Source organism: Haliotis rubra, unplaced genomic scaffold (assembly GCF_003918875.1).
Source record: "Haliotis rubra isolate DU_JTF1 unplaced genomic scaffold, ASM391887v1 Scf172, whole genome shotgun sequence".
Lineage (NCBI taxonomy): Eukaryota > Metazoa > Mollusca > Gastropoda > Lepetellida > Haliotidae > Haliotis > Haliotis rubra.
Window position 1 is genome coordinate 1,268,907 of NW_025765692.1, and position 26,445 is coordinate 1,295,351.

General features: G+C 42.9%; 1 protein-coding gene across 1 annotated transcript; it reads right to left on the reverse strand.

Moving 5' to 3' along the window:
- LOC124272704 (cyclic nucleotide-binding domain-containing protein 2-like) lies at nucleotides 1-25,700 on the reverse strand. The gene is made up of 17 exons (XM_046707888.1): nucleotides 25,695-25,700; nucleotides 21,612-22,328; nucleotides 15,473-15,546; nucleotides 14,685-14,802; nucleotides 14,268-14,342; nucleotides 13,751-13,839; nucleotides 13,170-13,243; nucleotides 9,004-9,092; nucleotides 8,571-8,722; nucleotides 7,618-7,695; nucleotides 6,752-6,812; nucleotides 5,962-6,079; nucleotides 3,001-3,089; nucleotides 2,671-2,760; nucleotides 2,054-2,191; nucleotides 1,567-1,626; nucleotides 1-1,223 (listed from the first exon to the last, which is right to left on the reverse strand). Exons 1-17 carry the CDS (start codon nucleotides 25,698-25,700, stop codon nucleotides 1,026-1,028), a joined length of 2,226 nt encoding a protein of 741 aa, XP_046563844.1. The 3' UTR covers nucleotides 1-1,025.
- Between the last annotated feature and the right edge of the window lie 745 nt (nucleotides 25,701-26,445).

The following is a 26,445-nucleotide window of genomic DNA, read 5'->3' on the forward strand; positions in this document are numbered from 1 at the left end:
TTCATATCGGCAATAGTTTTATTGGTATTTTCGATTTTATTGTAAAAATACTAAAAGATCAGAACAGACAACGAATGTAATGATTCAACAGAGATCAGATGAACCTTACACACAGTATCTAACAAACATGTTTATGTATATTACATTCATGGCATCACATATGATAAGATGTGTTCCTAAAAACGTGGTGATGACGATGCTTTAATCTGAAACTAACCAATCATGTCATATAGTTACATTTCGTGTATAAATCATTTCACGTTTGTAGATAATGACAATAGAGAAGTGAGGACGCTACAAAACAAAACCAATGATAAACATACAAACAGAACAAATAGATCGAGAAATGAAAATAAACAAACCCCGACATGACGTCACTTATGATGAAGCTTGTCACATACGGGACACAACCACTGCGCAAGAAGGCAAGAAAACATCAATCGACATAAAACAGACTCACATTAAAGGTATCAATAGTAACCAAAATGAAATCACTAAGTAAATGTGTACTCAGGTAACAGTTAACATGACAAAAAAGATGAAACAAAGATAACGAAACAAAGAAAACCCATGTACAACACTAACTAATGGCTCACACACAAAAACAGAAAATCTACAGAGAAGTAAGACGTGTTACTGGCTGTTACATCGTAAATGTAGAGATTGTAGGTACAACCCAGTAATACTGGATCCCATGCAGATTATGTCTGTCTACCTATGACATCTCCTGGTGGAGGAGGACGCATCTAAAGAAGGTGCATGTATGGCAGTAATTTCAGCAGCTGAATCTCACGACCCCCGGGACATAAATGCTCTTCTCAAAATATTTCTCTGCTTTGATAACAGGCATCGCATATGACGTCATAATTGACTGTCAACTCACAGAGAATGGCAGTTTATGACGTCATAGTGATGATTGTTAAAATGATTGAATGAGATTAGATGAGCATCAAAAATAGAAACAACTGACTGGTGTCATCGCGTATGACGTCACAATACGGATGTCGTGTTGCCATGGCAATGCTTCACCAGGATGAGGTGATGTCTTCTATCATGACATGTTTGTACAGTTCCCAGTCCACTTTTGTCTGCAGGTTCTCCTGGAACGTCTCCTCGGCTGGGTACGGCCTCAGCTGCTGCCGAACCGTCTGTCTCACTAACTCGTTGGCGTGTTTGGCGAAAAACTCCTTGGACAGCATGATACACTCGGCGCCCCGACTCACCTACACAGAGGTGCTACAGTTATAGGCAGCGAAATCAGGACATCCAAAGAATTGACTGAATTAAGTAGGAGTTTTGGGGGTTAAAAAACGAAAGTCTTTTTTTTGTAAAAGAATACATATGATACAAGTTATCAGAAAGCGACGTCGAAGTGCAAGGCGATGAACGAGCAAGAATTAGCTCATATAATGAGTCTCCGTTTAGCCCAATGCCCAGGTTCGTGGTTACTCCAAAGTCTGCGGTCTGCACCTGGCTTTTCCCCTCATCAAGCTGGCAAGCCGAGATATAACTTAAATATTGACCAAAGCGGCAACAAACACAACTCACTCACGACTGTAAACTCACCAGACTGACTGATGTGGATGGCCTCTCGATGTCGTCATCAAACTTAATGGTTGTAAGACCCTGAATATAGAAGATGGATTCATGGAATAATAGAACTCCTCGTCTGCATCTCATCAAAAGTGTGAAACACGTGAAACATACTCACAAATCTGTATCAGTCAGTACCTGACTATCAGGCTGTTTTACATAGGTTTTCGATCTTGTCTCAACTGAAGGCTTGGTCTTTGCACACGAGGCATAACGTGATTCCAATATGGACTTACTTGACTGGCTGGTCAACCTTAACTGATTTATTAAAAGCCAGCTAGTTTGATCATCCTGTATCAGTTGAAGCCAAAGACAGGTTGGCGACGTTGCGTGCTGACGTATATGACTGGTTGTAGAACATATTTAAGTTCATATTTAGCCACTAAAAGGCCTCTGAACTATATCATATTCTATAAAGCCATCATGGCGGGATGAAGAGGGAACCACAAAGTGTACTTACAAACGAATCTCTGGGTTTGAGATGCTCCACCTGGACAAAGACTGGCCCAGTGTTCGTGTCCTTGACCTCCACTGGTGGGGGAGGAGGGGGGATGTTCTTCTTGGGGATCTCATACTGTTTTCTCTTCTCTGTGACGGACTGAAGGAACAAGAGTCAGAGAGGAAACACCTCAGATGGGGTTTTCACTTTTAAACGTAGGGAATCGAACCCGGATATTTGACGTGTTAAACCACCAGCTTCCCATCAACTCATGCGTGGTCATCTTGTCATCCCGTGATCTATTTCCACTCTGTTTTCTCGTTTGTTAAGTTATTCATGATGGGAGCTCGGGTGGTCCTGTCGTCTACGGCCCACTATTTGCTATGCAGAGTTGTGTCCCTTATGCGCTGCAGGAACTTATGTTCATGACCTCTATTTCCAGATTCCTTATATCATGCTGTTGTCAGCACCATATTTGTGCTCGTGGTTTCACTGCAAATGTTTGAGACCTGCATCACTTCGGGATTTCTTCCCATATTAAGCAGCCTCACAGATATAAATGACCTTCTGTCCCCATCCCACTCGCGCTATCCTAGACATCGCCCACTGACTCACCCCGAGTCTGACTCTCTACTCACAAAGTGCGCCTTCTTGGTGTCAGGTCGCTGCATGTACTTGAACTTGGAGAACCTCCCCTGGCCAGGATGTGCTGTGTTCTCCTTGTTGCCCTGGTAACACGCGTCATACATTAAAACGAAGTGCGGTCATTCTCTAATTTGGGATCTGTTTTGCCCATCATTGCAACATGTTATAAAAAAATCAATATTTCTCAAAATAAAAAGGAGATATAATATCCTTGGTATCGATGATGTATTCATGTCCCAGCAGAGGAGTCAGAATTAATGGTGCTGCACTGTACAAAACATTTAACTGAAAGTATCGCGGTACATGGTATAGATGTTGGCTACCTGTGATGTAGCATCTTGGGCGTCAGCTGGCGGCATCAGCTGCGGCAACGCCCTTTTCCTCTTCTTGAGACCCGTGTCCACCCTTGCCTCTGCAGCGAACAAAAACGCAGTCAGAATCGGAGTCCTACAACTTGTACATGAAAGACACGATCCTACGCTACTCGTACAAAACAGTGTCGCAAACATCGGTTGTGCTTGCTGTTTAACACCTGATAAAACAATAATGCAGCTATATGACGGCGATCTGTAAATCAAATCTGGACCAGAATATGGCATTTCCATATTGTGAGCAGCGGTTCCTGTTGTCTGTGCACGATACATGCTTTAACCAAATCAAGTCACCTCCTAAAACCATCATTCATTGCTTCGGGCAGACTCGAACTCGTACTCTTCCGATTGCTGAATGGTGCGAAGGTCCTATCTATTTATTTCAGTGCACTCCCCATACCATATACTGCACGACAGTACCAACATCTCCATCCGAGAGTAACACACGACAAGAAACACCCTGATCTTGTAGTCCCAACCTCGGAAAGCAGTGTAGCCTAGCCGGTCTGTCATACTGAGTGACGCGTGTTGAGTCACTACACTTTCATGGACTACGAATCTCTTTAACATTACAAATAGATATACAGTACAACCAGAAATATTTGAGAATTTAAAGATTGTAATTTTAAAAAATTTTCACTCATTACTCACGTATTAAATGTGAAAATTAGCAGAACATAACTCCAGATTCAAAGACAGGTGAACAGGTAGTATTTTGTCAAGTCACCATGGGCAGCAATGCAGGCTTCAATGCGGCGGGGCATACTACTGATCAAAGAAGTTAGAAAGTCGTGGTCCATGCTGTCCCAATATCGGAACACCTCTTCTTTCATTTCAGCAATATGTGTCAGATTTTTCTTATTGACACTTTCCTTCATAAGTCCCTTAACATTTTCTGTTGGATTTAGGTCAGGGCTTTGGGTCCGTTGTCCTGCTGGAAAATCCAAAACTTTCCAAAAACACGTGAGCAGATGGAAGTAAATGTCCCTCGAGAATATCTGTGTACCGCTCACTGTTCATATTCCCTTCAAATACACAGAGGAGCGTTGCCCCTAACACAGATATGCCACCCCACACGTTAAATTTCGGACTGTACTTTTTTCAATTTGTTTGGTCCAGAATTTCAGTGTAGGCTATTAGGAAACAGCCACACACAACTTTCATCTGAGAAAATCACATCGTCCCAGTTACAATTTCTATGCTGTAAGCACCAGTTCAACCTTCGCTCCTTTTGTTCAGGTTTCATGATCGGTGATAGAATTCCTCGACTTTTCTGCCAACCCATTGCATGCAGCTCAGTTCTAATTGTCTCCTTACAGACAGCCACAGTTCCTCTATCAATCATATCCAGCCTTACGTTTTCTAAACTCCTTCGCTTGTTTTTAGAAACAAGAATACCAAGCCGCCTCCTGTCACCGACAGTCAATTTTCTGGGCCTACCTGCGCCTCCCTGGTGCTCTATGCCATATCCATTTGCAATATTTTTCAAAACACGATAAACAGTGGACAAAGGGATGCCTGTTCTACTTGAAATCACTTTAGCTGATCTGATGTCCTTGTCATAATACTCTAAAATCAACTTCCTCTTCTCTAAATCATCCATACTGAGGATGACTGAAAATGTCGTCTGCGAGCAAGTAAACAAAGGGGGATAATTCTTCACAAACTAATGAAACAGGATTAACGGAGTTGTCTCTCTTGAATGAAACCAAGCACTTGATAGCTGGTCAAGGTTGTTTATACTAGAAATCCAATTAAACATATTCCTAAAATTCTCAATAATTTCTGGACATACTATAATATTCCGACACGATACGTCTTCACGCTCAGTCACCGTATCGCAGTACAAGATCCATGTTAATAAGATGTCAACAATATCCATAGCTCAACACTTTGCTTATTCTATTCATAAAGTGACGTCACTGGAGATGTGCTGGAACGCTGCTGGTTGGTTCAGAAGGCAATGACGCCATTACCACACGTGATCGTGGTTTCTTTAAACCAACGTCACTACATAACTGAGCTCAAATAAGTTTATTGCCTGTACTCCGAAACAAGTGCAAGTCAACTGGGGTCCCCAAATACAAACAATTCAAAGTCAAATAGAGGGAAATAGTAATGGGTACACATGTGAAAGTTAGGTGGTGAGCTATATTGTATAAACCTGTATAAATATTGTATATTGGATTCACCAACATCCGGTATACAACTGACGATTGAACGATACTTCGCTCAGTTGACTTCAGAGATCAGTACTTGATACCAAATTGTAGGCTTAATGCAAATAATTCGTATGGAAGCATATATTGGGCCACAGTGTAAAATATTATTACCATCTACGTAGATGATACTGATTTAGTAAATGCCGAAATGTTTGACTTTCACACGTGTTTTCATTGAATTAGTATCAGATTATTCACTAAAGTAACTCTCCATATGTATGTGTTGAAGTTGAAACGAATTTATTTACTAAACGACTTAAATGCCAAACAATTTTATATAAAATACGCTCAACAACAAAAAGCAAAAACGCAAAAAACTTGGGTAAATTCATTTAACAAAAGTTTGTATTTTTTTGCATAAACAATATTCAACGTTTGTTCACACGATATCCAGCTCTTCAGAACACAATATCGCCGTCTGAGAGACGATACTCACGACTACAATATCATATGTGGAGATAAAAATGTCATCTACGTGGCACTTATACACTTCCATACATGTAGGTGGAAGAGTAGTTCATAAAACGTTAGTTGTGTTGAGAACGTCGAGTGGTTTGTGTGCGCATGTGCGGCAATGGTTAACATGCATAAGTTGTCTGTTTTAAAACTCTTTCTACGTAATTCCCAAACGTTGCCCGTGTCTGTGAGTTTGCGAGTGCGTCCCCATGATTCTAGATCCCGGCACACTCACTCTGTCCCCCTGTGGCCAGGTTGGGGAGCTTCACCCCATCACTACTCTCCAACTCCTTCTTGGGGATTCCGAGTCGAGGGGTGACCCCTCGCAGACTCTTCAGCACCTGACAAGACCCCTGGAACAAACAGCAGCGGGCGAGATAAATGAGTACACCTGCTACATACGTAGAGGGTAATTTCCGAGTAACACTCCTTTCCTTAAAAAAATGGGGGTGGGGCACAGTATTATTAAGGAATGGAGAGTTGCGAGGATATTACCCTACTTACATTACATTTAAAGTATTGGGAATATTTCTGTTATCAAAATTAAATGTCAAAATGACAAAATGAAGGCTTTAATTTGAAACTGGTACACATCGCTCCATTCCTAAAAAGTAATGGAATGAGAAGACAATGGAATGACGTCACAAATGTAATTTAAATGGGCGTCACAGACTACAGGGATGACCGACTGGTTGGCCCAAATGAATATTTTCTTTAGCTGACGATCCCAGGTGATCCGATGTATTGTTGAAAGACGTCACTTATAATTTTCAGTGACGCCATAAACAAAGGATGACGTCACATGCTATTATTCTCCCCATGCACTGATATGACGTCAGACCTGTCCTCTACGGGGGAAGGTCAAGGTCACATAAACAGCAATATTCGATTATTCCACTAAATGTGTACGAATCATGCATTTCAAGGATCAACATTTTTTTGTCACTAGTATTTCGAATATGATCATCATATGACGTTAATCATACTAACGTTACACTCGGAAATACAGTGCCACACACACTCACCGACTTGACGACATACAACCAGTCAGACACGCGACTGTCTTTGACGATGACCACGTTCCGTCTGTAGAGAGAAGAGTCGCATGTACAACATAAAGCCAGTTTAAGGAACAGCTGTGTTCTCAATAGTATTGTGTCGTGCAATAACTTCCTATCTAACGGTATAAAACCGAGGTGTTCTATTTTCTTAAACCGATTCACTGTATCCACACACCGTCCTAGAATAGTTTATCTGAAATCATTGCTTTGTAAATCAAGTAAACATGGTCTGTGATGGCAGTCCTAGATTTCACGTCTTTGTTTGCCTGATCTGTCCAATTACCTAAATCACTCAGGTTATTCCATAACATGTATGAATCACTCAATATCCTATAGCATAGTCAAATACAACTAAATAAAGTGCCGGGTATAGAATTGTAGACTGTTGATCAAACAATTACAACAGTTATCAAAACGTTACTATGCTGAAAACAGTCAGTGGAGTACTGCAAATTTAAGGTCGAAATTGTTTAGCCTGTATCAGACACTTCATCATCGAATAAGTAATAATTATTGTTTGTCAAACATGGTTGTACACTTTCACTTTGTTCAGAATACGTTTAGTTTCTGTGTATTTAAAATACAGAAAAAACTTTTCTATCATTTTTATCATAAAATCTAAGTTTACATTCATCATTATGAACTTTTACGAGCACATCCTTCAATAACTGATATCGCACTAGGGGAGCACCTCAATACATCTGGAATACGTGATGAGAATATAGAACAGTATGCCTCCAAATCACGCAATTCTTAACGGGTGACATGGGATGTGTCGGACTAAAGATAGATAACACGTGACAATAAGATGAGCGTTACTGGTGACTTACTTGAAGAAGTGGAGGAGGCACATCTCCGGTCTCTCCAGCAGCTTGTCAATCGGCCAGTCCTTCATGAACTCACACTGACTGGAGAACAACAGCATGGATACAGAACAACAGCATGGATACAGAACAACAGCATGGATACAGAACAACTCAACACAACCAACAACCGATCATACACCGCGTCAGGTTCGACATATCGGGTTGCCCAGTCGACCAAGGCGCCGCAACTGGGTGTGCACAGGCGCAACCGACCCCGGTAACCAGGCTGAGAACTGCGGCCCTGGCACGACAAAACCCCTGTGATTAGCCGTGATCATGAGTGTGTGACAGCACCATGCCCGTGCTAGTTACGTTCACGTCGGAGACAATCATGAGTTCGAACTCTCCAGCTACATCGATATCAGATGACACACCTTGACATGAATGGAATATTGCTCTAAGCGACGTCGAACCTAACTCACTCACTCACAAATACTTACTAAATGAGATCACAGTTTAGTGAGGATTTATATGTGGCTCAGAAAAATGCCATCGGAATATCATTCTAATGCATCGGTTTTAGTAAAGAATCGAATCTGACTGCAGACAAATAACCAATGGCGGTCACGAATCAGCCGCGGTGGGTTATCTCCCTTGTGACATGTACACCGAGACACAATCGTGGGAGAACCTTGCTGTTAGGTATGTATAATGTCTACTGATATTCACTAAACCAAACCGCAGTTATACCATTCGAAATACGGTGTCCCGATATATCGTTTAGGAAGATCGCAGGACACTAGTCTGATATCGCCCTCCGCCACTTTCGAACTATGAATAGAAATACATTGACACGCGGTCGGACACGCACACGTAGACGTAGAGGTACGGACATGCACTAGCACATTCATATAGTTTAAACATCAAGTCACGGCGTTAGAAATATGTGAAATATCACTGTATATGTGGCCCCTTACCTCACATACTTGATATGGTCGGGAATATCATCGGGCCCTGACCCTGCCATAAATATCTCAAAGAAATCTTCTCGGCCAATGGTAAGCAGCTGGACCGTGTCCTGTGACGTCACAGTAGCTGTACGTCGCGAGCGATGGAGTAGGGCCAGTTCCTGGTGGTGGAAACATCACAAAATGTTAGTTGCGTCTCGCGTCCTCGAATTTCAAGCACCTGCCATTATCGGGCTATTTGAATGTCTCACAGTACCATATGGCCGTGATTTCAGTATCACACAGTACCATGAGAACAAACATCTGAATATTTCACAGTACCCAGAGGCCAACATTTGAATATCTGCTATACCACGTTTGAGCGATGTAATGACTGTGTCGTCACAGTGGCTAGTCATCAGATCGATACATTGGTTGTGACGTCATGGTGGCTATTACGTACCCCGAAGCTCATCCCTTTCCTCATGATAGTGGCCGTGCGGACAACTGAACCACCGGTCTTCGGGTCCCGAATGAGGATTGTCACGACGGCTGAAATACAAACACCTCAAAAGTTATGTCCTGTGAAGATCCGGATTAGAATTGGTCTTCACCAACCCATGCTTTTCGTAAGAGGCGACTAAAGGGTGGTCAAGCTGGGTGGTTGTTACACGTCATCGTTTCCCAATTACGTAGATCAATGATCATGCTGTTGATCCCAGGATTGTCTGGTGGTTCAGACTCCCACAGACCGCCGCCTGAAGTCATTATCTTCCCACAGAGGTTAGTCATACTCAAGTTATATCTTCCCACAGAGGTTACTCAAGTTATATCTTCCCACAGAGGTTACTCAAGTTCCCAAAGAGGTTACTCAAGTCATATCTTCCCACAGAGGTTACTCAAGTCATATCTTCCCACAGAGGTTACTCAAGTCATATCTTCCCACAGAGGTTACTCAAGTCATATCTTCCCACAGAGTTACTCAAGTCATATCTTCCCACAGAGGTTACTCAAGTCATATCTTCCCACAGAGGTTACTCAAGTCATATCTTCCCACAGAGGTTACTCAAGTCATATCTTCCCACAGAGGTTACTCAAGTCATATCTTCCCACAGAGAGGTTACTCAAGTCATATCTTCCCACAGAGGTTACTCAAGTCATATCTTCCCACAGAGGTTACTCAAGTCATATCTTCCCACAGAGGTTACTCAAGTCATATCTTCCCACAGAGGTTACTCAAGTCATATCTTCCCACAGAGGTTACTCAAGTCATATCTTCCCACAGAGGTTACTCAAGTCATATCTTCCCACAGAGGTTACTCAAGTCATATCTTCCAAGTCATATCTTCCCAGAGGTTACTCAAGTCATATCTTCCCACAGAGGTTACTCAAGTCATATCTTCCCACAGAGGTTACTCAAGTCATATCTTCCCACAGAGGTTACTCAAGTCATATCTTCCCACAGAGGTTACTCAAGTCATATCTTCCCACAGAGGTTACTCAAGTCATATCTTCCCACAGAGGTTACTCAAGTTATATCTTCCCACAGAGGTTACTCAAGTCATATCTTCCCACAGAGGTTACTCAAGTCATATCTTCCCACAGAGGTTACTCAAGTCATATCTTCCCACAGAGGTTACTCAAGTCATATCTTCCCACAGAGGTTACTCAAGTCATATCTTCCCACAGAGGTTACTCAAGTCATATCTTCCCACAGAGGTTACTCAAGTCATATCTTCCCACAGAGGTTACTCAAGTCATATCTTCCCACAGAGGTTACTCAAGTCATATCTTCCCACAGAGGTTACTCAAGTCATATCTTCCCACAGAGGTTACTCAAGTCATATCTTCCCACAGAGGTTACTCAAGTCATATCTTCCCACAGAGGTTACTCAGAGTTCATATCTTCCCACAGAGGTTACTCAAGTCATATCTTCCCACAGAGGTTACTCAAGTCATATCTTCCCACAGAGGTTACTCAAGTCATATCTTCCCACAGAGGTTACTCAAGTCATATCTTCCCACAGAGGTTACTCAAGTCATATCTTCCCCCACAGAGGTTACTCAAGTCATATCTTCCCACAGAGGTTACTCAAGTCATATCTTCCCACAGAGGTTACTCAAGTCATATCTTCCCACAGAGGTTACTCAAGTCATATCTTCCCAAAGAGGTTACTCAAGTCATATCTTCCCACAGAGGTTACTCAAGTCATATCTTCCCACAGAGGTTACTCAAGTCATATCTTCCCACAGAGGTTACTCAAGTCATATCTTCCCACAGAGGTTACTCAAGTCATATCTTCCCACAGAGGTTACTCAAGTCATATCTTCCCACAGAGGTTACTCAAGTCATATCTTCCCACAGAGGTTACTCAAGTCATATCTTCCCACAGAGGTTACTCAAGTCATATCTTCCCACAGAGGTTACTCAAGTCATATCTTCCCACAGAGGTTACTCAAGTCATATCTTCCCACAGAGGTTACTCAAGTCATATCTTCCCACAGAGGTTACTCAAGTCATATCTTCCCACAGAGGTTACTCAAGTCATATCTTCCCAGAGGTTACTCAAGTCATATCTTCCCACAGAGGTTATCTTCCCACAGAGGTTACTCAAGTCATATCTTCCCACAGAGGTTACTCAAGTCATATCTTCCCACAGAGGTTACTCAAGTCATATCTTCCCACAGAGGTTACTCAAGTCATATCTTCCCACAGAGGTTACTCAAGTCATATCTTCCCACAGAGGTTACTCAAGTCATATCTTCCCACAGAGGTTACTCAAGTCATATATTCCCACAGAGGTTACTCAAGTTATATCTTCCCACAGAGGTTACTCAAGTCATATCTTCCCACAGAGGTTACTCAAGTCATATCTTCCCACAGAGGTTACTCAAGTCATATCTTCCCACAGAGGTTACTCAAGTCATATCTTCCCACAGAGGTTACTCAAGTCATATCTTCCCACAGATATCTTCCCACAGAGGTTACTCAAGTCATATCTTCCCACAGAGGTTACTCAAGTCATATCTTCCCACAGAGTTACTCAAGTCATATCTTCCCACAGAGGTTACTCAAGTCATATCTTCCCACAGAGGTTACTCAAGTCATATCTTCCCACAGAGGTTACTCAAGTCATATCTTCCCACAGAGGTTACTCAAGTCATATCTTCCCACAGAGGTTACTCAAGTCATATCTTCCCACAGAGGTTACTCAAGTCATATCTTCAGGTTACTCAAGTCATATCTTCCCACAGAGGTTACTCAAGTCATATCTTCCCACAGAGGTTACTCAAGTCATATCTTCCAAGTCATACAGAGGTTACTCAAGTCATATCTTCCCCAAGTCATATCTTCCCACAGAGGTTACTCAAGTCCCACAGAGGTTACTATCCAGAGGTCATATCTTCCCACAGAGGGTTACTCAAGTCATATCTTCCCACAGAGGTTACTCAAGTCATATCTTCCCACAGAGGTTACTCAAGTCATATCTTCCCACAGAGGTTACTCAAGTCATATCTTCAGAGGTTACTCGTCAGAGGTTACTCAAGTCATATCTTCCCACAGAGGTTACTCAAGTCATATCTTCCCACAGAGGTTACTCAAGTCATATCTTCCAACAGAGGTTACTCAAGTTATATCTTCCCACAGAGGTTACTCAAGTCATATTATTCTTCCCACAGAGGTTACTCAAGTCATATCTTCCCACAGAGGTTACTCAAGTCATATCTTCCCACAGAGGTTACTCAAGTCATATCTTTAAGTCAGTGTTTATGGAAGTGTATATGTCAGGCTACAACTTAGCGGAGAATACAGAAACCCACTCATACATATATTTATTGGAATAAATGCACTTGAAGAAATCGAGCTCAGCCTAACACAGTAAATATTACCCGTAAATGAATAATAACAGTCTCCAAGTGGGTTGATATATCATATATCTATGTACATGGAACAATGCCGGACAACGGCGGGTGGGATATGACCCGGCTCTGTTGTGCTCCATGTGAAAGGTCGCCCTACAGTCGACAACTTCACATTGCCAGCACAGGCTGATACAGACTTTCACCGTTACAGACAACCATGTCACCTGTTGTGGTGGCACTCTCGTGGCAAGCGGTATTGTTACCAGTCTCTAGTTTCAATGGCTGGTCCACTGTGAGGCAGTATCATGTGTCTTAGTGGGAGATCCTAGCGCACACACACAGACGCCATGGAAGCGCGATAACCATTTCGCCTCCACTGGCGGCATGTACATGTCGAGAATACACCTATTTTATTAGAAATAAGAAAATAATCGTTCACAGAAGAAAAAAGAGCAAGACTTTCATTAATGCTTATGTACCGTCAGTATGCTCATGTACCCTCAAGACGTAAAGGTGCCCTACGTACTCACTCTAAATATAGTGAAACAGCGTGAGTCCGAAAACCCCACTCACTGAAATAATGGATCAACGGACTAATCCTTAATCCTCAGTTGTATTCGGCTGTATTGTCTGTTGTATTCTGTGTTGTATTCACTGGACCATTACACAGTTGTAGCGACAAATGTTAATGCACATGCTTACACATGCATGTGAGGAGGTAATGAAAGTAGTTGAGAGGGAAACAGTATAGATGGCGAGACTTACCTTGGCCGGATAATATGAAGTAGAAGTTTTCAGCGTAGTGACCTTGACGGATAATTATTCTCTTCGGTGGGATTCTGCAATTATGTGAGCACACTTAATAGGACAAATTGTTGGTGACAAGCACAGACGTACTGGCGTACTTTGACATACATTACACATTCGACTTGTTTGCATTATGTAGTTGAGTCAATAATATTCACGTTATAATAGTTAAGTAGCATTGATCACACAAAGAAATGACGTCACTTGAAGTGCTGCCGTTAAGCCGTAGACGACGTGAGTGTAACGACCTGGATCAGGAATACACATGAGTGTTTGGTGATGGCAAACTGATAGCGTCCTGTGGAATGTATCGTTAATCCGAAAGTCTCGTTCACACTGAAATCGTCCTGATAATTACTCAACAATGTCCACTGAATCATGCGTACAGACGGAATATTGTCCACTGACTCCTTCCTGTCTGGGTCGAACCCAGTAAACCTTGCTAGTTACAAGAGCCCAAATGTGGTTATAGCGAAGCTTACTAAGCATCTGTGTTGATAGCCACAAATATAGCCCTGTGAGGCGAGGATGGTACTCACACTTCATACCACGCAACCTTCGCCAGCTTCTCCTGCATGTGGAGAGGGTATTCCGCGAAGGACCGCAAACTCTGCAGCCCGAACATCGCCTGCGGTATAACAACGTCAACATCAGCATCACTGAATATTCTCATGTCTGGGCAGGGATAGGACTACCATTCATGGTACAGCAAACTAGAGAACAGAAACTGGAGACTGGGGTTGAATGTGTGTGTGTGTGTGTGTGTGTGTGTGTGTGTGTGTGTGTGTGTGTGTGTGTGTGTGTGTGTGTGTGTGTGTGTGTGTGTGTGTGTGTGATGTGGTGTGTGTGTGTGATGATGGTGGGGGGTGGGTGGGGGTGTGTGGTGTGGGTAGGTGGTGTGGGTGTGGGACTAGATGTAGATGAGGGGTGGGACTAGCTGTGGGTGTACACGTATGTGTGGGTGTGGCTGTTGTTGCTGTTGTGGATGTGGGTGGTGAGGGACTGGCTCTGGATGTGGAACTTGGGGTGGGTCAGGGTCTGGGGGTGGACACTCACAGTCTGAACCTGGTCCGAGGAACGTTCATCTGACGGGAGGCTGAGGATGTGCTTCACCTCGCTGCTGATGGAGATCTGAAACACACGACGTCGTCAGCCATTGAGGGGTTTCATACTTACAAAGTTGTCACTCTTAAATGAGGTGCTGGTACACGAATTCATAGTACGCATTGAACGTACGGTTTTTGTAACTGTGGTTCAATTGCTCGTTAATTACCATGGATAAACATGAGCACCGCACTCCAAACGGATTTCACCAGCACTGATGTCACATTGATATAACACTGAATTCAAAATTTATTGGTAGACAGAAGGCTGTATGGACTCATGTTAAACGCAATTTACAAATGATCCATTCTAAAGGACAAACTTCAAAGACCGCTCCCATATGAACTGAAGATGTCATCAAAGATGTACCTCCTTCTTGGCCTTGAAGTAGGAAGGGTCGAAGGACAGGCCGGAGTTCTTCATGTTGCTCTCGTCGCTCTCGCCCGCCATGTCAGCAAACGTCTGGGGGCGTCCTCCCTGGCCAGCCCTGGACATACACACATACACTGAACAGTGGCCATGTTAAACACCTGCACCCTCAAGGGTCAACTATTGCCTACGCGTCCCTGTGCTATAGAATCTACTCAAGGCAATAGCTGCCACTTGATCAACGTCACTTTACTGACAGAATGTGGAGCTTGAGCTCACAGTTCACAGATGTTTTCCCGAGTGGAATGTCTTGTAACATCTGCATCAAGTCGTTCAAACATCATTTTGATTGTCTGCTGACTTACATCATCTTCTGTACCTAGTTTGCGTCTTTTTACATTTTAGTATTTCAGTCAATACAACGTCATGTTTACACAACGTTCATGTTTTAATGTATTGTACACTTGCTTCATGGAGACCTTCACTCTTTCTAGTAATGGATGTTGGTTTGTAGTTTAACACCGCACTCAGCAATATTCCAGCTATATGACGGCGGTGTGGAATTATCGAATCTGGATCTCACAATCCAGTGATCCACCTATGCTGTATGGATACGACAACATGCATCAACCACCCGTAACCACCCGTAAACACCCGATCCCGTTAGTCGCTGGTGTCGTGTGCAAGTAGGGATGTGTTCAAGTCATGTGGTTTCTAGGTCTTCCAGTCTGTAGGTATAGCTCGATGGCTTCCTCTAAATGCATCCTACGGTCCAGTCGCACACTTACTTCTGTGACACCATGGAGGCTATGTTGCGCAGAATCATAATCAACTTCACCGCCTTGATAAACTTCTCCTTCATCTACAACAGGAATGTGTGAGTCACATTGTAGCTTCAGCATATACATACTTTACAACAGTGAAACTTACAATGGATGGGGTTGGACGCGGGATCAACATCCGGGTGAATACTTAATTCGGAAACTTTATTCGGTAATATACGGCCTTATGGCCCATTTTACAGTTAATATATAATGTATTTATAATGTCACGTGAGTACAAATTGAAGAACTATCTAGCAGTAAATATATGTTTTAACAATACTGCAACATGTATAACAAGAGGATTTGGGGAGTTTAATAAATTTAGCATGTTGTTTTTATGGACATGTTTAATATGTGGAAGATATTTCTCTCTCAAATCTTTATATTTATCACAAACGAATAAAACATGAAATTCATCTTCAATAAAGCCTAATTTACAGTTTGTACATTTAATTAGATCAATATTTCACTTTGTCAAAGGCTAAGGCACCGAAAAAATGAGGACAATTTGACTCTTCATGAAATTCGCAAATCCACAATAGTAGCTTAACGTCGGATGTCCAGTCGGGTTTGGTTGTGGTTAACTAACTAACAAGATGTGCTTCAGAAATTATTTACCTCCCCGGGCACATGTCTGACAATCATGTAGTCTCCAGACACGCCGCCATACATGTCACGCCGACTGGTGACAACGGAGACAACGTCGTGCATCGATCTACACTGACGTATACGTCGACGTCCGTCACGAACGCGGTGTTGTTTATCGCTGGGAACAACATCATTTAACCTAACCCAGTTCGTAGTTGACAAGGGAGGTAATTTATCTGTAGGAGACGAACATTCATCCTTTTCAGAAAGCGAAGTTTTAAGGTTAAGGTCATGCTGATGATCTTCACACAAGGAAGATAACTCTGTTCCAGCATAGTCCGCTTCCGCTACTGGTTTTAGGAACGATTCACGATCTGATTTCGGTTTCTTATCTTCAGTGTAGTTAGACTGGGTATTTCCAGACCCTTTTTCGCAATTTGAAACCGGTTCCGGTTCGGAGTCCTCAGGCAGCTCGTCCATGAATAGTTCCGGTTCTATGATGGTGTAACTGTCGATGGAAGGTAGGTACAGACTCATGGCGCCGGTGTATGTGGTCTCCTAATTAACACTCTTTATCTTCATGTATTTACCATTTCTACATATCAATGAAACTTTTCCCAATGCCGTCATCTTGTACAGCGTGGTACAGCTGACCTTCATCTTTCCAGTAAGCAGCAGCGTCGTCCATTGTAAGCTCATCCAGAGATGGTCAGTGTTTGACCGGTCTGTCAGGCTGTTTGAACCACAAGTGTCCACCCCGAATGCCGTATATACTCTGTTGATGGACCAGGGGACTTCTCTGCAGATGTTTAACGATTCAGGGTAGGAATTAAGGGATGACAATGAGTCGTCGACGGTGAAACATTCAAGTCATGTGACAGAATGCAGTGCACAATCTAAGAACATGCTTGAGATGAAACCTCGTCAGTGATTACTCCGTCAAGCATATGGCTCTATACAGCAGCCATTCCTCGTGACATCCATAGTTTCCACGTCATTGGTGCTCAGTTTTTATACACATGTAACCACCCTTGTTTATAGTGCATATACCAGGTTATGATATTGTCCACTCCGACGTCCAGCCGCTGTTAAAGCACTAAAACACGACACCACAGTGTTGTAGAGTTCATACACAGGCCAACTGTAGTGTCCACTCTGAAGTCAATCCGGTGTTTATACACAACTCACCACTGTACATGTGCCAGTCAACACTCGCGACACCCGCTCGGTTTCCACGTATGAAACACCGGCGTTCACGACAAACAGAACAAACATTTACCTCCCACTTCGGCAAGAGAATGGGCGTCTACAGCAGGTTAAATGGCGAGTCGCTGCCGCACACAATGCTCGAGATTCGGTCAACAAGACCTTATTAAGTTCAGTGTCACTTAACAGTCCACACTGTAGTCTTTGATGCGCCGAGTCAATATGGATCTATTCAAGCGTGTCCCTATATTATGATGACTGTATAGATGATGGAACAGCTGCCATGTTCCAGTGTGGCTGTGGAACTAGAGTGTTCTGGCCTTGTCACCGGTGGCTTGCAGTCCTCTGTTCCCCGGTTACCTCATTCTCCATACGCTTCGAAAATGGCTAGTGTAATAAATGGTCATAATGTAATTATTTCAGGAAGCACGGAATCGCTACCTGTCCAGGGGGTCGATCGTAAATTGCGTATTTTTCATGTATTATCGATACTTGGCACTGTGTTATGATCAACTTTTATTTGAGTGTCCTCACGTTTTCTGAGCTATCCATTAACCTCTGGAATCGTTTTCGACTTTACAGTCCATTCTGAAAGTTTATGTGTCCACAGAGTTCCTCCTCCCTCCTACCCGCACCCATGGCGGGCGTGATTTGTGAAAGTTATCAGGAACACTGGTATTAACAACTAATATCGACCCTGCAATCAATTCACATCGAACAATTCACACACTTTACGATCTTTGTCATATAAATCGGTATTTTTACACACTGTGTGCAGTTATAGACAATTAGTGTGAAGATATATCCTGATTTGAGTCAGCAGGTGTGTGGCGTTACGACAGGATCACACACAATTGATGTAAGGTAGAGTCAGCAGGTGTGTGGCGTTATGACAGGATCACACAAAACATTGATGGAAGGTAGAGTCAGCAGGTGTGTGGCGTTATGACAGGATCACACAAAACATTGATGGAAGGTAGAGTCAGCAGGTGTGTGGCGTTACGACAGGATCACACAAAACATTGATGGAAGGTAGAGTCAGCAGGTGTGTGGCGTTACGACAGGAAACATTGATGGAAGGTAGAGTCAGCAGGTGTGTGGCGTTACGACAGGATCACACAAAACATTGATGGAAGGTAGAGTCAGCAGGTGTGTGGCGTTACGACAGGATCACACAAAACATTGATGGAAGGTAGAGTCAGCAGGTGTGTGGCGTTACGACAGGATCACACAAAACATTGATGGAAGGTAGAGTCAGCAGGTGTGTGGCGTTACAAGTCAAAACATTGATTACACAACAGTCTCAATTCCTGCTGACTGGGTTCCGTCATATTGCGCAACTTCGTACACTAACCAGTCCAGAAATTTGAGACCAATTCACTGGATACATAAATATTAATCAGTATTATTTGATACATCTAAGCACTTGTATATTGCAACATTACGCTCCTTCTAATCCTTGCAAACACGTCGTGCAACGTGCTCTGTCGTACAGCGTGCTCTGACAAACGGAAATCGTGGAAATCTCAAAACGAGGCTCTGCCGCTAGAAAAGTTTGGCGGTCTGGTACGGGTTTGATATTATATCAATCACATTGTGCGTTACAAAACTACACTGAATAAGCGCAAACATACATAACAGGTGTAACCAGTGAGCCAGATGAATTGTGAATCCTTATACGACCTCATCAAACAGGGGCAGTCTGTGACGTTGCTGCCTACACCTCGCCATAAAATATAGAAATACGATGTTATTAAAGTTTAAATTTAAAATAAACTTGTAAATACCATTTTCTTATGAAACAAGGAATTGTAATTCAGTGTAACCATAGTTGTTTGTGATGTCTCTTTTCACTTTCACAGGAGAAAAGTCGGATCGGCTGAAAAGTAGGTCATTGTCTGAATAGGTTAATGAGACTCATGTTTCGGTTTGGACGGGATCACACAAAACATTGATGGGAGGTAGAGTCAGGAGGTGTGTGGCGTTACGACGGGATCACACAAAACATTGATGTAAGGTCAGGTGTTATATAGTCTTTAGTTCACGGTTGGGCATGACGTATTAATGTCATCAGCTTCTCGACATTATCCAACATATCAACAATCCTTCGATATTTGTCGATATTATGTGAAAGGCGTTATTCTGAAATGCCGACCCTCTCAGCGTGTTGGGATAATCGAACCAGATTTGGTTTTGTCATTATACAGAGTTACAATAGGACATCCTTTCCACACAATAATACAGAGTTACAATAGGACATCCTTTCCACACAAGCATGATAATTTCGTTGTTCGACAGGCGGATGGGATTGTGGGTTGTCAGAATGAAAGTGGTCAGAAGTTCCGAGGTGACAATACTGTTGTGACTTCTGCCTCAATTACCAGGTCACTGAAGTGGTCACGTGGTTTGGGGATGACGTGGCGTCCCGGAGAACGGGCTGATATGGAATGTTACTCGCCACTCCATTTCCGTAGACAGTCGTCCTACAGACTGGACTGAAATCTGGTTTCTTAAAATGTAAACATCAGCTAAAGCGACAAACCATTTCAAGACGGTGTTCATGCCATGGTTATAATTTCTGGCGTGAAGACAGTCCAGTACAACAGTCGGCAGGTGGGCATATTTCTACCAAGTTGGACTCTTGCCATTCACACGATGTATGTATGAAGTAACATAGTGATGCATGTACATCTGGTAGACCGTGGTTACTCGTGGGACAATGTCGCCTAAACAAAGGGAACAGTTCCCCTGTAATCTGTGGACATGAAGGGGTTCCTTCTTCTATCACTATGAGTTAAAGTGAAGTGGGTTACAACATCGTCTATCTCGAAAAACAAAATTGGGCTACAACATGGTCTCACTCGAGACATATCTGAGGGAGCTACAGCAGCGTCTATCACGAGACATACATGATAAGTTACTTACACAGACACCACTGTAGACCCGTGAAGATCCGGGTTATAATTGCTCTTTAGAAACCCGTGCTTGTCGTAAGAGGCGAGTAACGGTGGTCAGTCTCACTGACTTGGTTGACACATGTCATCGTATCCCCAATTGCGTAGATCGATGCTCATGATGCTGATCACTGGATTGTCAGGTTCAGACTCGATTATTAACAGTACCTGGAATACTGCTGAGTGCGTCGTTTAACAACAAACCAGCCAACCACTGTAGATTTGATAAGCGAGAGTAGTTTATTCACGTTCAAGCGTTGTCTTGCATTACTTTCAGATCCATGGTGCGTACAGCTATTTGACACTGACGAATTAACTATTTCTAAATATTTTGATCACGTTCCCAGAATTGGTCTATGTAATCTTTGCTCGAGGATTTAGAATTTAGGAATTGGTCCCATTTCCAGTACTCATCCCTCTTATATCAACGGAAGAGCAAAAGAAACTGTAAATATCTGCTGTATCGCATGGTTGATTTTCAGCATTAATTTTGTTGAATATTTCTCAACGTCTATTTTTATAACAATATACATTGTTTAGAAAAATCTTTTCCAAAGAAATCGCATAATACACACCAGCTGATGAGTATCTCGTCTTTGAAAAAAATCCTTCTGTCTGCACTAAAATAGGCACTTCGTAGGTGTCATGTAATTTCCTAGTTGTCCGTTTTCCAACACGATTACCCAGCCAAAGATTACGTTTTAACAAATCACTGAAGGAAAAAATGACGGTCAAATAGACTAAATCAAATTATGTCATGACAAATCCGATCAGGCTTGGTAAGTGATCGTCAACGCATACCTACGTCACTCGTGCTATCAATCAGTGGATTGTCTGGTCTAAACTCGATTATTGATAGGACGCTGTCATACATGTGGAGATTATTTCACAGCAACTCATATCCCAATAGCTGACCAGTAAGTTTCTATCACATCCTATTTAGTATTCCTATGTTTTTGGCACCAACGGATGCTATGCACTGGTCATCTCGGACCAGTGATGACCCGGGTCACCAATCTACAACATGACTGATTATTTCTGTCACTGAACGCTAATATCATCGTTCATAATATCAACCACTAGGTTTCTTTCCACTGACAACCATTGTGTCAGGCGTGGTATGACTGACATGTCACTGACAACCATTGTTGTCAGGCGTGGTATGACTGACATGTCACTGACAACCATTGTGTCAGGCGTGGTATGACTGACATGTCACTGACAACCATTGTGTCAGGCGTGGTATGACTGACATGTCACTGACAACCATTGTGTCAGGCGTGGTATGACTGATATGTCACTGACTCAGGCGTGCAGCCCTCACAATCTATATCTAAGACAAGTATCAAACTCACCATCTTCGCTCGGAGTTCCTTCGCCATTTTGTTTGCATTGGCCCGCATGAGAACAGCCGACGGACGATGTCCAGTGAGTATGGCGCTCTTCTTCTTGCCGACGCTGACGCGGCTAAAGTCGCCGGAGACGCTGACGGTATCGGGGCTGTCTCTGTCCATGGCGGTCCCGCTAGGACTGGACATATCCACAGAAGGTCCTTTGCCAGATGACACTCGAGACGATGTTGCGAGCATTTCGGCCGACGGTTCTTCGTGGATAGTCACACTGACGAGATCAGGGGACAAGACGGCTGAGGTGGGACGGCTCTGGGGCTTCGACTCCATCTTCTCCTCTTTCTTTTTCGTTTCCTCCTTCTTGTCTTCCTTCTTTTCATCTTTACCCTCTCCCTCTTTAGAGACGTCTTTTGCTTCCTCCTCCTCTGACGACGAGGATTCGTCTGCTAAATCGTCCAGTTCCTTTGGGAGAAGATGTCTATAACGACGGAACAAACAAAATTCACCTTTCTTCCTCTTCTTTTTCTTTCCACCATCGCCATCGGACTTTTCTTCTTTCGACTTGGCTTGGACGAACCTTTGCAAGGTTTGGAGAGTACTGCCGGTGTAATTCTCAGGTTGGGAGTAATAGTCCAGATCAGTTTCTGGCGGATCACTCTTGCCGGTCGACAACCCACCCCCGCCAGCGTGTCTCCCAAACTCATGGTGTTGTGTTGTTTGTATCTCTCACCTTCGCCGCATGGCCATCAAAGGTCTGAAATATATCGAGACAAGGAAGATTAGGATTCGGTTAGACAGCGACTGGAGAGACATCGACCCTACTGCATGCGGCGGACGATGTCGCCAGTGTATGACGTCACAGACACATCTATGACGTCATGCGTCTATCAGTAGCCGACGCGTCACCCACGGTCTCAGATTATGTTGGTTGAGCGCAAGGAATTCTGGGAAAGAGGGTGCCAACACCCTTGTTTCAATATTTAAATGAATTTCTTCTGATTTTATATGATATTCATATCAGTCAAAACAATTATACTAAAAGAAAGTACTTATGTATGGACGTAATTCTATGAAGCTAGAAAATTATCTGATGAGTCATAATTTAATATATTCACAAAGATTAACTTTAGCCCGTAATCTGTGAATCCTGTGTGTTAACAGAGTTTTGATCACATGGTGACAACCAAGATGAGTGTCGGTTGCGAATGGCTCCATTAAATATTATGCCCAACATACGATGACCAGGTCGTCCCGGAGGGAGAGCGTGCACGTATCTAACGCGCTGTTGACCAAGGTAAAATGCGCTGCATATAACATGACAGCTGACCCTAACCCGGAGTGTAACCACGTGATCAGACCTCAATGGTGTCCATCGCTAAAATATCATTACGTATGTAATATTTTGGATTACTCTTTCTCAGTAAGCGCAGCTTAACGAATAATCATTTCTTGAAAAGCGCAATCTGGAAGGTTTGTCATTACTGTAAGCAATATTTCTTATCGTCAGTATGGCTTGTTTTTCAAGTAAGTATGGGTACAAACATAATAACTTTAAAGAATCGGTTACAGGCATATGAAAGATGATGCTTACCAACATTATTAAACCCATTTGAATAATTATAAACAATTTGAAAATCTAGGACTTGAAAACAGTATGTCTCCAAAGCAGTGTTCCACCTGTACAATGGTGTTAACACAGGGTAATCGTTGGAAAATCCAGGCTGTATTTAGTCCATCTCGTAAGTGAACTGTTAGTAGCTGAAATATTGCTGAAAGCAGCGTAAACCCCCTCTCTCTCTCTCTCTCTCTCTGTCTCTCTCTCTCTCTCTCTCTAAGTAAGTAATAGTACTAAACACTGATTGTTAGTTGAGCTGATCAGTATCCCTGTTACCGTAGTATATACCTCTCTCTCACTCTAATAGTACTAAACACTGATTGTTAGTAAACACTTACCGTAGTATATACTCTCTCTCTCTCTCTCTCTCTCTCTAATAGTACTAAACACTGATTGTTAGTTGATCAGCTGATCAGTATCCCTGTTACCGTAGTATATACTCTCTCTCTCTCTCTCTCTCTCTCTCTCTCTCTCTCTAATCTCACTCTCTCTAAACACTGATTGTTAGTTGAACTGATCAGTATCCCTGTTACCGTAGTATATACCTCCTCTCTCTCTCTCTCTCTCTCTCTCTCTAAACACTGATTGTTCTCTGATCTCCCTGTTACCGTAGTATATCTGTTACCGTAGTATATACCCTCTCTCACTCTCTCTCTCTAATAGTACTAAACACTGATTGTTAGTTGACCTGATCAGTATCCCTGTTACCGTAGTATATACCTCTCTCTCTCTCTCTCTCTAATAGTACTAAACACTGATTGTTAGTTGAACTGATCAGTATCCCTGTTACCGTAGTATATACCTCTCTCTCTCTCTCTCTAATAGCACTAAACACTGATTGTTAGTTGAACTGATCAGTATCCCTGTTACCGTAGTTTATACCTCTCTCTCTCTTTCTCTCTCTCTCTCTCTCTCTCTCTCTCTCTACTCTATCCCTGTTACCGTAGTTTATACCTCTCTCTCTCTTTCTCTCTCTCTCTCTATCTATCTATCCCTGTTACCGTAGTATATACCTGCAGCAAGGAAACAAATGTATATACATACATGCATTACACAGCGGCCGAAGTGTGTCGTATCCGTGGTGTGTCACAACAACCGCTCGGTGTCTGTGAGCTATCTGTCTATTGTCCCCAGATCGTCACTTTCCAACACTTTATCATGTTGTAAATTATCACAAGTTTCATTAACAAGCCGCATTTATCTGTTGATGTGTCGATACATATTGCTTCATATTTTCAAGCGACGACAACTTTGACACACAAATCAAAATCTGTTGTTGGCCGTCTTTGTGACAGTGTTTCCTTTAGTGAATGATAATCCCTCACGTGCCTTAACTCCAGCAACTGTTGTAACATTCATGTTGTTTGCGCACCCCTTTTACGCATGTTATAGGACAGTTAAGGAGATAAGTTTACAGCGCTGTAAATCTCGCTTTCTGACATATGAGTGTAGCGGGCGTTATGCTGTCCGCGCGAGAAGTGGACGAGATTTGCTGATCGCTTCTCGGATGTTGGGTCCTCGAGGTATGGATAATATACACACACGATCTACCGTGTCTGTTGTCAATACCAGGTGCACTTGGAAACACAGGATTATACGTGTTTAACTCTGCTGTTGAGTTACATTATCTCATTCAAATAGTTGATTTTTTAAAGTAAAACAACTACATTAACTTTTTAAGTGAGACTGTAACTAGTTGAATGACTCGACACCAGACACATATACGGGTAGAGAGTAGATCGCAGAGTATGCCTTGCTGGGGCTCCTGTGTCCATAAGTACCCCTTGAAACTGGAAGATATGAAACTATGTGACGTGTTGGGTCTGGTGTGTTTAGGAAAGAATTGTGGGAAGCTGCTTGATCGTTACACTTCGTCCATCGGTCTACCACAGGTTTCAGTGCAGGTGCTCAGCTTTACGTAGGTCATCCACATCGTTTCCTGGACTTCAATACTTACGATACCGATTAAAATTGTTCTTCAGCAGCCCATGCTTGTCCCCCTTGAAGATCCGAGTTAGAATTGGTCTTCAGCAACACATACTTGTCCCCCTTGAAGAGCCGAGTTAGAATTGGTCTTCAGCAACCCATGTTTGTCCCCCTTGAAGATCCGAGTTAGAATTGGTCTTCAGTAACCCATGTTTGTCATAAGAAGCCACTTCCGTGATCGCAGTCCAGTTGCCGCGAGTTTGAGTTTTGTTTCTAGGAACAATGACCAAATAGCAATCAGCACGATGTAGTAACATGTTTCTGTCGCTGGATACACCCATGTGTAACGTGACCTGAGAGGTAGGCGGCATCACGCCATATTACACCTTGATATAAACCTACATGGAATAACATCGTGCAAAACGTGCTCTATGGAAGTGTTGTGATCGTCACTACAGATGGCTTGTGTTTGACATTCAGACACATGTGTGTTTAGTTGAGGTATGTATTAATGTACTGTCAGTGTGTTTAGTGGACTGCCCACCTACCTCCATGTCTCCGGGTATAATCCCTTCCTGTCACATCACAGCAGCTGGTGAGATACACCGCGGTCACACCCGACAGTATATCACTCATAACTCACACCAATAGCCCCCAGTGAAGATATACATGTTATAAGCGGCCGTACTGTAATGGCCAGTCATTGGTCAGTGCTGGCCTCGCTTGGCCACTGCCAGTGGCCACATCAGTACAGACAGCAGTGCCACTCCAACTGGCGTTACACCATCCGCGTGCAGAGGTTGTTCAGCAGGGCTGACCCGGCCCAGGCAAGAAAACATCGGTATTCATATGTTGTGTTCCCGACATTTCCTACAGTGACTAAAGTAGATTATCCACGCAATATGTATACAGTGTTCCAGTAGATTATCCACGCAATATGTATACAGTGTTCCAGTAGATTATCCACGCAATATGTACAGTGTTCCAGTAGATTATTCACGCAATACATACAGTGTTCATGTAGGTTCAATCCATGGCGCCTAGTCATAATCTGTGACCATTTGGCAAGGGTTCATACACTGCAATACCACAAATATAAACTTGCTTTAGTTACATAGGACTTGACCTAGAATACGGTGATCAGACAATAATTCGATCTTGACAATCATGGAGATTATCGATCTGCTGCCATGTCTAGAAGCAGACTGGTACCGACGTCTCATATAATGTCACTATGCCAAGAGTGAAACAAGTATAATAAATCGACGATCTATAAAAGAACACCGAATATAGAAATGA

Excerpts from the sequence above, each read along its gene's own strand:
- LOC124272704 (XM_046707888.1), bottom strand. Across the intron at positions 7,696-8,570 it reads GACCATATCAAGTATGTGAG|TCAGTGTGAGTTCATGAAGG; the intron begins GTAAGGGGCCAC and ends GTTGTTCTCCAG. Across the intron at positions 6,080-6,751 it reads GGTTGTATGTCGTCAAGTCG|GGGTCTTGTCAGGTGCTGAA; the intron begins GTGAGTGTGTGT and ends TGTTTGTTCCAG.